The sequence below is a fragment of the Mustela erminea genome, chromosome 9 (genome assembly GCF_009829155.1).
Source record: "Mustela erminea isolate mMusErm1 chromosome 9, mMusErm1.Pri, whole genome shotgun sequence".
Taxonomy (NCBI): Eukaryota; Metazoa; Chordata; class Mammalia; order Carnivora; family Mustelidae; genus Mustela; species Mustela erminea.
In genome coordinates, this window is record NC_045622.1 from 68,721,442 (window position 1) to 68,738,046 (window position 16,605).

The window sequence follows — 16,605 nt, forward strand, 5'->3', positions numbered from 1 at the left end:
TCACACAGATTGTGACTAAGTGTGATGAGACTGTGTTTCTCCAGACATAATATGCGGTCTAAGAGCAGGAGTTTCAAATAAGTATGCACAGGTGCCTGGGGGTTGCCAGGTCTGGAGAGAGCAGCAGTCAAGGCAGCATGCACAGGAGTAATGGGACATGGATCACAAAGAGGCAGGGGAGCAGAAAGGGCAGCAAGGCAATACGTTAAACCAAATTTTATTCCCTATTCAATCCCAGCTCTTCTAATTTCAATTAAATGGAGAGTGCTTCAGAAACCTAACCTTTTTTTAAAAATGGAGGGGGGACCTCAAAGACTTATTAAGGTAACTAATCAAATAAAAGTATTTTATTTGGACAAGGTAGTATAATGTAGCCCTTATGAACCATAGGTGCTTCGCACTCAGAAAATATAGCTTCAAGTCACATCTCTGCCATATTGTGGGATCCTGAGCAACATATTTAACTTCTGAGCCTCAGTTTCCAAAGCTATAAAAAAAAGAAACAATAAGCTATAAAGACTATATGAGGCAATGTTGGTAAAGTTTACAGCATGACATCTAACACACAGAATATATTCAGTATACATCAGACATTATCGATATAAAATATTCTGCATAGGTCCCTGTTCCTTATTAAAAACAAAACAAAATAAAACAAAACTTGAAACCATATTATAATTTGGTTACAGTATAAGATAGTAAAATGAATTGAATCAAGACCAACCCACTTTCTCAAAAACACAAACTAGGGGCACCTGGCTGGCTCAGTCGGAAGAGCGTGCAACTGCTGTTCTCAGGGTTTTAAGTTTGAACCCCATGTTGATGTAGAGATTAGGTAAAAATAAAATAGTTAAAAAAAAAAAAACCCACAAACTAAACTCCACCTATGTAAGTACTATACAAGTTTTATAAACCATATTATGGTTTTTCACCTTACAATTCTGCTGAAACTTATTAATATAAAGTCAACGTTAAAATAAGAAATGAGAGCAGTTTCATTATTTAAATACTCAACTATGTATTTGAGGACATTATTTACGTTTGGTGCTTTTTTCAATGTTAACTACTTGTACAAATATTTCACAACTGCAACTTTAACCAAAAATCATAAATATGACAAGGCTTAAATCTATTATTCATAATCCATTTTAGCACCATTCTAAATAAACAGTATGGATAGGCATAAAAATGAGTAAGTCCTTAAAGTAATTAGTAGGACCCATTTTAAGCAATAAAGTATAGAATATTACAAGGGGTCCCATTTAAAAAAAAAAAAAAGGAATGTGGGGTATTTTGTGACAGGCCAGTAAGACAGCTGGAACAAAGCTGTTGGAGCGACAGCTGTGCACCATGTACTGTTCATCTTAAACCACAAACTAAAGTAACCCATGTCAGACAACTTCATTTGACTAATCAGCTCAGCCAATGGCTCCTTCCTGAAACTGCTACACAGAAATCTAAGTAAATACATAATTTGCAACTAAGGAAGGAGAAAAAATATACAAAACATCAGTGTCTTTAAATGTAAAATTAACTGAGACTCACAATTTAACATTATAACAAAATTTTCCATACTATTTTAACACCCGCTAAAATTATGATCGCAGAACCTATCAGACTTTATAATGGTAAGAAAATAATCCCAAAACCCAACGTTTGATGAAATTTGTATTACTGATATATAATCTCACCAATTTCTACTCTATTCTTAAGTTTCAACCAAATGATGTGTCTGACCATATAACACTGCAGCAATTATAGAAATTGTTAAGATTAAGTTATTTGATAGTTAAAAGCAGCTAATTCAAAACAAGTTTGGCAGGGAAATTCTATGCCAGTATATGAAAGCAATAAATTCACATAGTACTCAATTAAGCTACTATAACCATTCATTTAAGCATCTGTAAGTCATTATATTATCACAGACCTAGTCCATTGTTCTATATTTCATCTCCATTTTTTCATTCCAAAAACCCATGAACCCTTCTCTAAACTTAAACTCACTCTTTTCTTAGTGAGTAAGATACACGCCTGTGTATGCTTGCACACATGCATACACACACATAAGGAGAATTTCCCTACGTTACTGACACACCTTAATTTCAGAGACAAAAGGGACAAAAATTACAAATTTCCTGGTCATGTATCGTTTCTACAAGATTTCTAAAATGTTGTATCTATCACAAAACTTCTTTTGCAGTTTGACTCAACTACTTGCTTACTGTTCTTTTCCTTTTAGCTAACAAATTGCTGACTGTTGTAATCTCAACCACATGTCATCATTTAACCAAAAACAAGGCATTAAAAGAAAACCCACCAGGAAATAAGACAAAAGTAATAAATCATAAGACCTTACTCTCAGGCTGTTTTACATTTCCTGAGTCAGAATTTCTGCAAAGAAATTAAAATAGGACTATCTTCTCCAAAGACTATTTTCAATAAAACTGAATGCTATGGATCAACTACTAAAATTTCTAAAACTCAAGATTCAATTAAAATGTACATAGGCTATATATAATCTTTTAATTACAGAGACACTCTGAAATCCAAAATGAAAAATAGTTCGGTATTTTGTCCTCTTCAGTAATTAGCGACTATGTAACCATAATAGATACAACTCATCTTTCTTAAGACCCCTTTTTTCCCCCAACTATTTATTATACCTTGTTTAAGACCTAATACTAACAATAAATACTAACTAATATTTTGCTATATGATTACTTCTATGTAACAAAAGTATTCCTGGTCTATGACTTTCAAAATATAAAATATAAAATGTACAAACAAATACAACTAAGCGGCAAACGTTCAGGCAAAATATTCCAAATCTTTAAAATACTCTACTGGGGTGTGTGGCTCAGTCATTATGCATCTGCTTTCGGATCAGGTCATGATCTCTGGGCCCTGGGATTGAGCCCTGAATCAGGCTCCCTGCTCAGCAGGGACTCTGCTTCTCTCCAAGCTTGTGTGTGATCTCACGCTCTTTCTCTCTCTCCCTCTCTTTCTCGCTCGCTCGCTTAGTCTCTCTCTCAAAAAAATAAAATTTTTAAATTAAAAATAGATAAATAAATAAAATCCTCTACTAAAATACTTATTTTAAACATTCTAGTTTTTACAGAGTTGAAAACAATGATGCATAAGTGAATCAGACACAGAATGGTTAACATGTCCAAAACCATAGTCATATAGTGGCTAAACCAAGATCTAAATAAATCCTGACTCACAGAAAGGATTCTCTGCACTACCTCAAGCTGTCTTTTCTCAAATAAGCAGCATGAATTTTTCCAGGTCTAGGAAATCCTTTTAAAAAACAAAAACATGGCAGCTGTGGTGTTTCATTTCATAGACTGAATACAACTATGACAAAAACAATCACAAGGAGTAAGTTTCACAGAAACAACCTCTAGTTTTAAAATAATCTCTACATTTATATTCTCAATGCAGGGGAAATAAAAGAATAAAAACAAATTTAATTACGCCTACATAAAAAATTTTAAGAAAGAAAATATGAAAAGGATAAAAACAAATTTGTCTAGATTATTTCATAAATACATAATCAAATTATACAATAAATGTAAATGGGCTGAATTCCCTACTAAAAGACAAAGACTCTCAAATCTGACCTTTAAAGATCATATTAAGTACTGTTCTCAAAAGCTTACCAGAAAACGATCAAAAAAGAAATGTAAAATATAAATGAAGTAAATGTATACAACCAGAAAAGCGAAATGGCAACATAATTTCACAGAATCAAAATCAAGGTTAAACTCCACACAAGATGCTACTGAATTTTAATATTTAAAAATATTAAATTCAATATTTTTAATATTTAAAGATTTTATTTATTTATTTGACAGACAGAGATCACAAGTAGGCAGAGAGGCAGGCAGAGAGAGAGAGAGAGAGGGAAGCAGGCTCCCTCCTGGGAAGGGGGAGCCCGATGCGGGGCTCGATCCCAGGACCCTGGGATCATGACCTGAGCCCAAGGCAGAGGCTTTAACCCACTGAGTCACCCAGGCGCCCCTTAATATTTAATTTTAAAAGAAAGATTCAATAATAACATTTTATATACAAATGACATAGTATCAAAATAAAGCAAGGTAAGAAATATGAGAAAAAATAAAATGCAGTTTTTATGGGATATTATGTTATAATAAATGTATTTCAGAGTTTCACAGGTTAGATAAGAAAAAAGGGAAGATACAGAAGATTTGAATAATGTAATAAATTCCATTTTAATAGATTTGAATAAAACTTTGCACCTTACGAGCTACAAATGAATACTGTTCTCTCATGTTCTTGGAATATTTACAAAAATTAATGGTATGTTTGGCCATTAAAAATCCTTAATATTCCAAAACAGAATTTACAGGTCATGTACTTTGACCACAGCCCCAAAAAGCTAGAAATCCACAAAAGGATCTACTCAATCCTTCGTCAAATATTTACTTTAAAAATTAAGGAGATATCCAAACTGAAATTAAAATTATCTAAAAATGAAAAGTATAAAATTTCATATCAAAGGACACCATGCAAAATCAGTCCTGTAATGCCTTTCCACAAATCATTAAGGATACTGCAAATATTTTGGAAAATCTCTCACTAAAATTCTTTACAATACCATTAAAAATACACATTGTAACATATAAATTATCTAAAGTACTATTGTGAAAAACAGATGGCAATCAATCTCATTTTTTTAAAAAAGCACAATACTGAGGGTTGCTTGGGGGGGGGATGGGGTAGCTGGGTGCTGGACATTAAGGAGGGCACATGATATAATGAGCACTGGGTATTACATAAGACTGAGAAATCACTGACCTCTACCTCTAAAACTAATAATACATTATATATTAATTGAATTTAAATTTAAAAAATAAGAGAAAAAATTTTTTTAATTTAAAAAACAAAAACAAAAAGTTTAGGTATGAAATCATAAAAAGACATCTATACACAACACAATACAAAATAAGCATACTTCAGACTAGACACACACACACAAGCACACGCTAACGTTAAAGAAAGGATTCTTTTTCTTCTAAGCCATTGCAATTTCTATACCTACAGCAAGAAAAACCTCTGCCTTGATCTTCATTTTACAGCACGCACACATACACTCAGAATCTCCCCAGCCTCTTCAGTGGCTCAAAGCAGAAAGCTTAGCCTTGAAGGGTAAATAAATTTGAAAACTATCCCTTTTAACCATCTCTAATTCTCCAAAATTATACCTCTCAGGAAAACCCCAAAATTAACTGCATGTCATAGTGGGCTTAACAGAATTTCACATCTGTTGAAATCCTGCTGATACTCCAAAAAATTATCACTCCCTCATATCAACCTCCCTGCCTTTCGCATCAAAAAAGATTGGGAATCAAAGTCTCCCAAGGCAATTCTGAAAAATAGTCAGTTTTTCACCACCAACACCAGAACAGTTACATTTTTAATACATTTTTAAAAACATATTCTACCACACAAGGACAAATTCCTCCCCTGGAAAAAGTTATTTCCTTACACAGTAACAAACTTTAGAAAATAGTTTTGTGCCCTTAAGAAAAAAAAAACAAAAAACAAGAGATATTACCACTGGTTAGTATCAGACTGAGATATCAAGGGCATTAAATTGGTTTGAGACAGTAATTACATTTCACATCCAGAAAATTTCATCAGTGATACAGAACGCAAATTTAACAAATTCTCCTACATGGAGACTATCTTATTCTTTTTGCTGATTAACTTAACACAATATGGTATGATTTCAGAGAATCAATGCATAAATAGTAAGTATTTCATAAGATAACTGAGAAAATGAATAAAAATGGAAAAGAAAACCTTCCCAGACCTGAGAGTGTTTCATCATTTTCCAGGGAAAACTAGTGAACAGAGAGAAAGTTCTTCTCATAATAATCATAATCATTCTGAATGATGAAAGAAGGTTACAAGTATGCAAGTAAAAAATAAGTTATTCCTGCAGAATGGAAACTGGAGGTCAGTCAGCCAAATAAAGGTAAAGAAATGGAAAACAAAGATATGCCTCTATTATTTTAATACAAAATGCTGGGGCCCAATACTTTTACATCCGGCCAAATCATCACTTATCATACAAAAGTAAATATCTTGGGTATCGTTTCAGTAAAAAGCACTCGAAAGTATTCTCTAAATCCCAATTCAAAATAAAAACTGTTGACAGGGCGCCTGGGTGGCTCAGTGGATTAAAGCCTCTGCCTTCGGCTCAGGTCATGAACTCAGGGTTCTGGGATCGAGCCCCCCATCGGGCTCTCTGCTCAGTAGAAGCCTGCTTCCCCCTCTCTCTGCCTGCCTCTCTGCCTACTTGTGATCTCTCTCTGTCAAAAAAATATATAAAGTCTTAAAAAAAAAAAAAGGCAAAAAAAACCTAACTGTTGATAAAGTCTATTATAAGCACTGAAACCAGTTAGAATGATACAAATGGCAAATAAAAGCAATAAACCTTCATAAGAAAGGGATTAATACCATTATTATTTACTATTATAATAGCAAATTAGAATGCAAAAAAACAAAACAAAAAAACCCAATCTTTTAAAAACACTGCAACACACACTATTGGCATCTTTAAATAATAAGGACACGAAATTTGGGACAGGAATAGGTGCAAACAGTGCTAAATTCCTCATTTCCCATAACTGGGAATAAAACACTACTATTCTGTTTTTTTCTAATTAAATATGTTTAAGATTATGAATAATTTTTTAAAGATTTTTATTTATTTGTCAGAGAGAGCACACAAGGAAGGGGATCAGCAGGTAAAGGGAAAAGCAGGTTTCCTGCTGAGCAAGGAGCCCAATGCAGAACTTGATCCCAGGACCCTGAGATCATGACCTGAACCGAAGGCAGACACTTAACCAACTGAGCCACCCAGGTGTCCCAAGATTATGAATGACTTTAAGGTAAATCTGAGTCATAAAAAAGAGAGCAAGCAAGCAAGAGAATCTACCATTCAAATCTACCACAGAGCACAGGGGGAAAAATTTTATGAATACAAGATTAGTGCAAAGGGAGGTCATTATGCTAAAGATCATGGCCAAAATCAGTAGTCATCCAACATAAATTTTTCAACCTTTCTCTCAAAAGATACCTGGCTAGAAAATTAGGCAGAAATTATCTCCTTAAACAGAAAGTTGGTCCCCTTTTTGTCTCAACTTGGTTTCTTTGAGTTTAATTTCATTCAGCACCTAGCTACACTGATAATGAAAACCAGATTTTGTTAAATAACTGAGTAAACAAACTGCTTAATATCATTACCTAAAGCAACATCAGAAGCGTTGGTTTCAGTCACTTGGTCAAGGTGATGTAAGCCAGGCTTCCCCACTGTGGTTACTATTTTCTCTTGATAATAATATCTCATGGACAGGTACTTTAAAACTATATTAATATCCAGCTACCCTAAAATCCACTAGCTCTAACATCTATTTATGATTCTGACTCAAATCAATTGTTATGATGGCCAAATAGTGATTTCCTAATTCACTATTGCCTCTGAGCTTATCAGATTTCTTAAGGAAGAACTTCCTTTCCTCCTTCATTTTTTTATTTATCCCTAAGGATTCACAGACTCCTACTTTATGGATAGTAACCAATTACTATAATTGTTATATTGTCCCCAAATTAGCCAACGGGAGTCCTTCTGGGTTGGCTGTCTCTTTAACATGTCACCATCATTTTGTTTTTTTAGCACTTCCCTACTTTCTGACTCTACATGATACTTCAAGTTCATCTTCTATTTTTCCCTGGCCTAACCCTAACTCTTAAGGTTCCTGTTAGTAAAGAATGGTATTGAGAAACCAAGATGTGGTACTAGGTATTTTCACTGCTAATGGGGAGTCACTGTTTCTTTTTTTTAGATTTTAGTTTTAGATTTTATTTATTTATTTGACAGAGAGATCACAAGTAAGCAGAGAGGCAGGCAGAGAGAGGAGAAGCAGACTCCCCACCGAGCAGGGAACCCAGTGTGGCGCTGGATGGAGATCATGACCTGAGCCAAAGGCAGAGGCTTAACCCACTGAGCCACCCAGGTGCCCCAGTCACTGTTTCTAGGCACTCTTAGCAGAGAGCACTGGAAAAAAGATGCACAGATGAATGTATATGTATTCATATGCATCTAGTTCTGCATCTATAATTTTTAAACCATGAATTTATGCCAATATCTTCAATTCTAAACAAGAATCAGAGTTGATGCTAACCTTCCCCCTTTCCACAGTGAGAACAAACAGTGAGAAAGTTAGCTCCCATTTTCCAAAATGTATTTACTTATTTGCTTAATCTTAGTATAGAAAATCATTTCGCCGGTGCCTGGGTGGCTCAGTGGGTTAAGCCACTGCCTTCGGCTCAGGTCATGATCTCAGGGTCCTGGGATGGAGTCCCGCATCAGGCTCTCTGCTCAGTGGGGAGTCTGCTTCCTCCTCTCTCTCTCTCTCTCTCCCTGCCTCTCTGCCTACTTGTGATCTCTCTCTGTCAAATAAATAAATAAAATCTTTAAAAAAAAAAAAAAAAGAAGAAGAAGAAGAAGAAGAGAAAAGAAAAGAAAATCATTTCGCAGCACCTGGGTGGCTCAGTGGGTTAAGCCTCTGCCTTTGGCTCAGGTCATGATCTCAGGGTTCTGGGATCGAGCCTCGTATCAGCAGGGAGCCTGCTCCCCCATCTCTCTCCGCCTGCCTCTCTGCTTACTTGTGATCTTTCTCTCTGTCAAATAAATAAATAAAATCTTTAAAAAAAAATCATTTCAGAATTGAAAACCCATACCTCTGCCACACACACACACACACAGCCTATTAACTAGAGTTCAATGTTTGTTTCAAGTACTGTCTGTCTTTATCCTGAGGACATAGTCCAAACACCAAGTTCAAAAGTTAGGGTTTTTCCTCCCTTTGGTGTGGTTATGTTACTCATCTGAAATTAGGTTCAGTTCATTTATTTGTTTGTATTCCACCTTAGGGTGGCCTTTTTCTTCATCACTTGATTGTACTGGTGTCTGCTGTTTATGGCCTGAGTATGTGAAACATTAAACATGGTTCCAAAAGTCACAAAGTATCCTTGGAAAGGTCACCAACTCCATTCTCTCTACCCTTTCCCCCTCATTCCTACCCACTCCCTATGGCTAACCAATCTCATTAATCTCTTCTTTACCCACTCAGTGCTGAAAATACCTACCTTCTTATTTCCCCTTCTTTCTTACACTGCACATTATACTGTAGATACTTTTGCACTTTTTTTCACTGAACAATTTATCCTGGAAAGCACTTCCTATCAGTTCATAGAGAACTTTCTTATTTTTTTAATAGGTACATAATGCTCCACTGGGTAAATGTACATTTTATTCAATTCCTCTCCTATTCTGTAAATTGTTAATTTTTTAAATTTCAAACAATGCTGTAAGCTTATACATGTGTATTTTCATACTCGTGGAAGTGTATTTTCAGGGTAAATTCCTAGATCTGGGATTACTAAGTCAAAAGGTAAACATATACAGTCAAATCTACATCTGTTATATGTCTCCTGATACAGTGCACTAAGAACAACTCATTATTTCTGTGTCATTCCTGACCCCCAAAAATGCATAAGCCAAATTTACCCATGAGGAAACAAACTCATATTGAGGGAACTCTACAAATAACTTACACTCTTCAAAAATGTCAATGTCCTAAAACACAAAGACTAAAAAACTGCTCCAAATTAAAGACATGGAAACGGAATGCGGTGCATAATCAGAGATTTTCTTATGCTATAAAGGGCATTATTGGGACAACAGACAAAATCTGAAAAAGCTCTGCATGTTAGCTTAATAATATATCAATGTTAATATCTGATTTTGGTTGTACACTATGTTTATGTAAGCAAATGACCTTGTATTTAGGAAATATACATGGAGAGACTTAAAAATAAGGGGTCACTGTCTTCAATTTACACTCAAATGATTTTAAATAAAACAGCATAGATTGGGAAGATAAAAAACAAATATGGTAAAACATGTTATTTTATAAAATATGTTAGCATCTGGAAAATCTGAGTAAAGTTTTTTTTTTTAAAGCAACATTAGATGTTACTTTGACTTTTATATCCATACTTCAACTACTAAACATGTACTTACTTGTATACAAAGCTCTTTCTCCTAGAAGAAAATAATCACCAAATGAGGTGACAAGATAAGTTGGCGGGCAATATTAAACTACTAATATATACAAACAACAATTTCTGTGACTGTAATATATTTAATTAAACTACAATTTAATGCTATGTAGCCAATAAACAATCACACTGCTTTTATAAAACACTAAAAACAAAATATAATTTATAAGGTGACAAGGAACTCATTCTATGTCTCCAATAGCCTAATTTTAGACAACTTAAATTTCTTTGTTTCTTAGAGCCACACATAAAATCTTTGTCTTTTTCATAAAAGCCTGAGAGCTGTTTCTCTTTACAAAGTAAAAATAAATCAAAGGTCTACCAAGGACATTACTTTAAACTAAGTTTCAATCCCAAACACAGACTCAGCAACTCTGCCCAAAGTAATTCAAGATCAAGGCCTTGCCAGAAGATTCACTATTAACTCCACAATGTCTACTGACAGTGTGAAAGTGTTTTATTCACTATCACTTTTCAGTAAGGAGGGCATACAGAACTAATACTCTAAAGACACTTCTATTTTTCCTCCGAAGGAAGGAAGGATGGCAGGATGGAAGGAAGGAAGGAAGGAAGGAAGGGAGGGAAACAGAAGGGAGGGAAAGAAAGGAAGAAGAAATCTTTGTACAGCATCAGAAAATCTGTTTCAATTTTATGATCTATTACTTTGAAAATGGAATTTTCAGAGGCTCCTAGGTGGCTCAGTTGGTTAAGAGTCCAATTTCTAATTTTGACTTAGGTCATGATCTCAAGGTTGTGAGATCAAGCCCTGGGATGGGCTCTAGGCTCAGGAGGGAGTCTGCTTCAGATTCTCTCTCTCTCCCTCTATCCCTCCCCATGCCAAAAAAAAAAAAGGAAAAATTAAAAGGAACTTTTAAAATTAAAAAAGCAATACTGCTTTTTAAAAAATCTCCTTTCAGGGCACCAGTGTGGCTCAGTTGATTGAGTTCTGCCTTCACCTCAGGTCATGATCCCGAGGTCCTGGGAGGGAGCCCGACTCGGGGCTCCCTTGCTCAGTGGGGAGCCTGCTTCTCCCTCTCCCTCTGCCACTGCCCCTGCTTGTGCTCTCTATCAAATAAATAAAATCTTTGAAAAAAAGTCTCTCTTCCCACCCAGTCCCCCGTTTTAAAGTTACCAGTTTAATTCCCAACCAAATTAACAACTACTTTCACTTCAAAGTTTGCAAAGACCCACATTTCAGCCTCACAAGTGAATTAAAAATCTCATCCCAGTAGGCAGCTGCCTATCATCATCACTTTGCCTTCTAATGGTATTATATCAAGGGGAAAAACAGGATTCTTGACCCATTCAACAGAAATGTCCCCACTACACTGCTGCAACTTTCCCCATCCCATCAGAGACGCACACATGTTAGAATGAGTAAGAATGAGTTTTAAGGGACCTCAGGTTAGACTTTCTCTGCTTCTGCTCTAACAAAAGTGGCCATCCTCTTCCTTGCATGCCTACCACTTCTATGCAGGAGCTATCAGCAGATCCACTTCTGGTGTTACCAAAATAATCTCCAATAAATACCACCATCAGGAGAGGTGCCTTATTTTTCAATACCAAGAATTCATTTGTAAATCACTCTGAAAATGTAAAGCAATAGATGCACACAAAAAGATAAACCTATAGTTTCAGATTCACAGACATGAGTTATTTTATATGACTTACAACTGCAGAGTGTCTTCAAGATGTTGCAGTAGAGCACCAATTCTGGAACCTAAACTTACGCCCTTCACACGTGGACCAGTTAACTATAACATAATGAGTCCTGAAATCTCTTCTAGGATCTCTGCCCCAGGAAAAGTCCATGAAAAAGCATTCAGAGAAAGACAAACTCTGAGTAAAAAGCAAGGTCTGAGTGAGGTCCAGACTAACAGATTGTAAAACTGACTAAAACTCAACACGTGAGCAATCAACTATCCCCCACACACCTCAAAATCTGACACACTGCTCAATAAAGTCAGGATGCTAAACAAAGCCTAGAAGCTGGGAAATTCCTCTAATTCTGTAAAACACATGTGTTCTCTTCTGAGAGTTAGCAGGTAAAGCATTAACCCAAAACCCCAATAATACTCCAAATTTCCCAAAAATCAACTTGCAACTGATAAAAAGAAGTTTCCCCAACTCAAAACAGGATCAACATTTATCACCTAAAGACCACACAATGTGAAGAGGGGAATCTGAGGTTGGGGTGGGAGGTAGGGAGTGCTGAAGCCTTAAGAGACCAGATTATGTGTCAAGCAAAAATGAAGAAATCACAAACTTTGTTTTGGAAGAACAAGATAATAATAGCAGCAAATAATACCAGGTAACAATTATTATTAACTTACTCTATAGATGGCACTGTGCTGAATGATTTGCCATGCTATTGTATTTATTCCAAAAACCCTAAAGATACTATTATTAGTCTCCCTTTACAGAGGAGACTCAGAGAACCCAAGATATTTGACTAAAGACACATAGCTAGTTAACTAAATAAGAACCCAGAATTTCAAAAGCACAGAGATTTGTTCACCCAAACTCAACATTTTATGGAGAAAAATAAAACTAAAGCCTTGAAAAGACTGAGAGATTAAGAGATTCCCCGGCATCACGTGAGTAGAGAGACCTAGAATCCAGATACGCCAAACTCTCTCCATTTCACTTGGTACAATGTTAAGATCATTTCCTAACTACAATTTACTCATCATTTAGGTATTCTATTTACCAACAAGACTTAAAACATTTTTCAAAAAACTATGAACAGAAACATTAACTCCACATAATTTACATTTTTATACACTTTATGATTTGCTGAATTCATTTTTAAAGAGGAAAAGGCACCTCAATTAAGCAATTATTGCCTTAATTTCCTATTTTGCAGCTCTTCATATGCATAGGTCCCAGTACATCTAAGGTTAAAGAAAGTCAAGACTAAAGACAAAGTCATTTTTAAATTCTCCATTCCCCAATTTACTGTATTTTTTCTGCTCAAGATTATATAAGAGAAAAATATATACTGAACCCTAAAAAGTGTCATTTCAGAAGACTTAAAAGTAAATAAAACCAATTTGTGTCATCCTGATCTCCTACAACAAGAACTGACTTCCACTTGTTAAGATTATTATCCTCCTGCCATCTCCTCTCCAATTACCACTGCTAGACAATCACAGCAGAATGAATTTTAATTTCCCAAGAGTCAGACAATAAATAGTGGTTCTATTAAGTGTAGATGATAAATAGTCACTTTAGCTCCATAGTATAAGATTAATATAACAACAATAATGTCTGTAGACTTTTTATACAATAGGCATTGTTTTAAGTCCTTGACATAGATCAACTCATTTAATTTTCACCACAAGAGTATGTGGTACTGTGTATTTCCCCAGATTACAGATGGGGAAAATTGAGATACTGAGAGATTAAGAAATTTATCTAAGATTATACTGCAGCAAGTGGTAGAGTTGAGACTCCACCCAGGTGGACTGGCTTCTACCTCTGCAAAAGTCCCCTCAGAGTCGGAGCCTACTGCTCCCTTTCACTGGCTCCAGATCACGTGCCTCTCACACTCCCCTCCTTGCCTGCCTTCTCTCTCTCCCAACTAGCATATAACCTCCCCCATACATACTCTCTCCCTAACACCAAGCCTATACAGTACTGTTATCAATTCTTCCCAAACTGACTTTTCCCCAATTCTGAATTCCCTTTGCATTTAAATGTGATACAAAATTATATACATAGACACTTACACTAATAGCCATCATTAACTGAGCACACACTATGTGACCCACAACAGTGCTAAGGACACTCCCATAATTCAAAAGATAATAAACAATGTGTGATCCTATCCCTTTTGCTGATGATTAAGTGGAGACTCAGGGAAGCTGAATATTCTGGCAGTGTTCTCACAACCAATAAATGACAGAGCAAGATAAACACTTACGTTGACTCAAAGCTCACTTTTTCTCCATATATACATATGTGTGTGTTTCTCATCCATACACGGCTCACTTACTTCTTTCATACCATCTAGGACAGTACTACTCATAAAGGAGATGTTTCTTTAACAAAAGAATTCTAGAGAATCATTTTTTAAAACAGCAATTACTGTTATCTTAGCAGTTTCTGAAACTATTTCCCAAAAATAAAAGGTTCCAATACCTTAATTAAATAACTTACATATTTAAGTATATTCAGACAGTCCCTCCTCCACAAAGGACCTACGTATGTGTAGTTTAACCTTTCAGGTGACACTTTACTAATACTGGAACCCAGGATTCTTTTCTCACTCCTCACCACCACTGCCAGCCCCCCAAGTACAGTCTCCAAAGAAAGGTTAAGGTATAAACTGTTTTGCTTTGCCATCAGTTAAAATCTCTCTTGGCCCTAGCGAAATAGCAACAAGACAATATCCCTGATTCTGCAGCCTGCTAAACTTAAACCAATCTCACCTCTTACTCGGTGTGATTTTTTTTTTAAACCCACTTAATGAGCATACTGTAAATGCTCATTACGTAAACATCTCTTCCTGGACAAAAAGGTTGTAGCAGTAGTTTTTAACCCCTTGAAATATTTTAACAGCAATTATTGCTCATTTAGTCAACGTGAAAGGTAACAATCACATTTATGTTAACAGTACTCTGTATTTTAATGTCACTCTAAACGTTAAGTGAAATTGAAACAAGCCATTCATGTATCCCAGCTGATAACAGATGGATGAAACGGAAACCAGAAATCAATTCTTCACCGAGGCATCTTAACAGTATTCTTAATATAGTAAGAATATCTTTGTTACTGTTATAAAGGGGTACCTTCGTTCTCTCCCAGCATATGCCACACCTTTTAGGTTGACAAAAGCAGAGAGACATCTGGGTTTCTCATTTTCAAAATCCCCCGAAAAGATCACTCAAACCTCTTAACAAGAGCAAATCCTAAGAATGAAGAATTCCACCGCCCTCTTCTTTACCACAAGCTCTGACTTTCGCCTCTACCAACCAGAGAGAGCTGGGAGTGGAGGAGTGGGTAGTTGGAACAGATAGGGAAGGCACGCCCGGGTCGGTCATCTCCTAGCCTGGCCCATCCCAAACTTCACCTTGGCAAAGCGAGAAGCAGGAAGGCACCAGGAATTCCTAGGAAATGGTCTCACCCCTATCGGAGAACATTCTTAACTTCCTCGAAGCCACCATTTCCCTCGGGCATGATCACACACTCCCACCCGGACATAGTACCTAAGAGATTACTTAAAAGAAAAGCACAAACACACACAAAGAGAAACATACAGCTCGAAGCCGGCAGCTCGGGCTCAGCGTGCGCGGAGAAACCCGCAGACCACGCGGAGCCGCGGCCAAGTTGCTACCGCGATCGCACCGACGGTGCAGGAGGCGGCCGCAGCGGCTGAAAGCCCAGCGCGAGGGGCTGCAGCCCCGCACCCGACGCCCCGAGACCCAGCCGCGGGGCAGGAAGCACGGCACGGCGGCGCAGCCTCCCGGGAGGCTCGGCCCCCACCGGAGCGATAAGGTGGATCGGCGCTTCCCACCCTGCCAGCTCCGCCCTCCCGGACACATTCCTGAGAAGCCCGACTCCCCGGACGCCGAACAGGGCGCCGGGCAGGCAGGAGCGCGGCGCCACGGCCGCAGGGCAGGAGGGCAGAGCCCGGCCCGCACCACCGCCCCCCCCAACTCGCCCCCGGCCCGCGCCGCGCCTCTGGGGCGGGGTCGCGGCAGCCGCCCCGCCACAGGTAGCGCGAGCCCCCGCCCGCCGCCGCCCCGGCGCCCCCGGCAGGCCCGCTCCAGGCACCTGGATGAACTGGATGGTGAGCGCCGACTTGCCCACGCCGCCTCCGCCGACCACCACGAGCCGGTACTTCTCCTGGCCGGAGCCGTCCCGCCAGCCGGCCGCGGCCATGGGGACGCCGCCGAGCCCGCCCGGCCACGCCGAGCCGCCGCCCGCCCTAGGCCCGGCTCCGGAGACGTGTGCGGCCGGCGGGCTGCGGGCGAGCGGCGGGCGGGGGTCCCGGGCGCCGGGAGCTGCCGGGAGGGCCGCTCCGGGCGGCAACGCGGCGCCCGGGCTGGCCGGGTCCCGCCCGAGGCGCGGAGGAGCCGGAGGACCGCAGGGGCCAGGGGCGGCAGCGGCCGGGGGGCGCGCGCTCCTCCACACGTCTCCGCAGCGCCTGCCGAACACTGCCTCCAGCGCCGCTACAAATGGCCGTCTGGGGGCCGGGCTGCGAGGCTGAGGTGCTGCATATGCATGAGGGGGCGGGGCGGGGCGGGGCCGCGCTGGCCTGGGCTGAGACTCCGGCGCTGACCCCTGGCGGCTCAGACCCCCGCGGACCCGCCCCTGGCGTCCCTCGACAGTGAGAGTGAGTTGAGGGAGCGCGGGAGTGACTGTGAGGGTGGAAGGTGTGGGAGTGAGATTCAAGCGCTGACAGAGGGCGACTCAGACCCCCGCGACCGGACCCCTCCGATC

General features: G+C 38.9%; 1 protein-coding gene across 2 annotated transcripts in view; it reads right to left on the reverse strand.

The window, feature by feature from the left end:
• The window catches only part of RRAS2 (RAS related 2), a 72,377-nt gene extending 56,023 nt beyond the window's left edge, over positions 1–16,354 (reverse strand). Inside the window, exon 1 of one of the 2 annotated variants that reach the window (XM_032359338.1) lies at positions 15,937–16,354. In XM_032359338.1, coding sequence (XP_032215229.1) covers positions 15,937–16,044 — 108 coding nt within the window. In that variant the 5' untranslated portion in view covers positions 16,045–16,354. Of the gene's footprint in view, positions 1–15,419; positions 15,906–15,936 lie in introns of those variants that run through there. The other variant, XM_032359339.1, reaches the window with a different exon arrangement.
• Between the last annotated feature and the right edge of the window lie 251 nt (positions 16,355–16,605).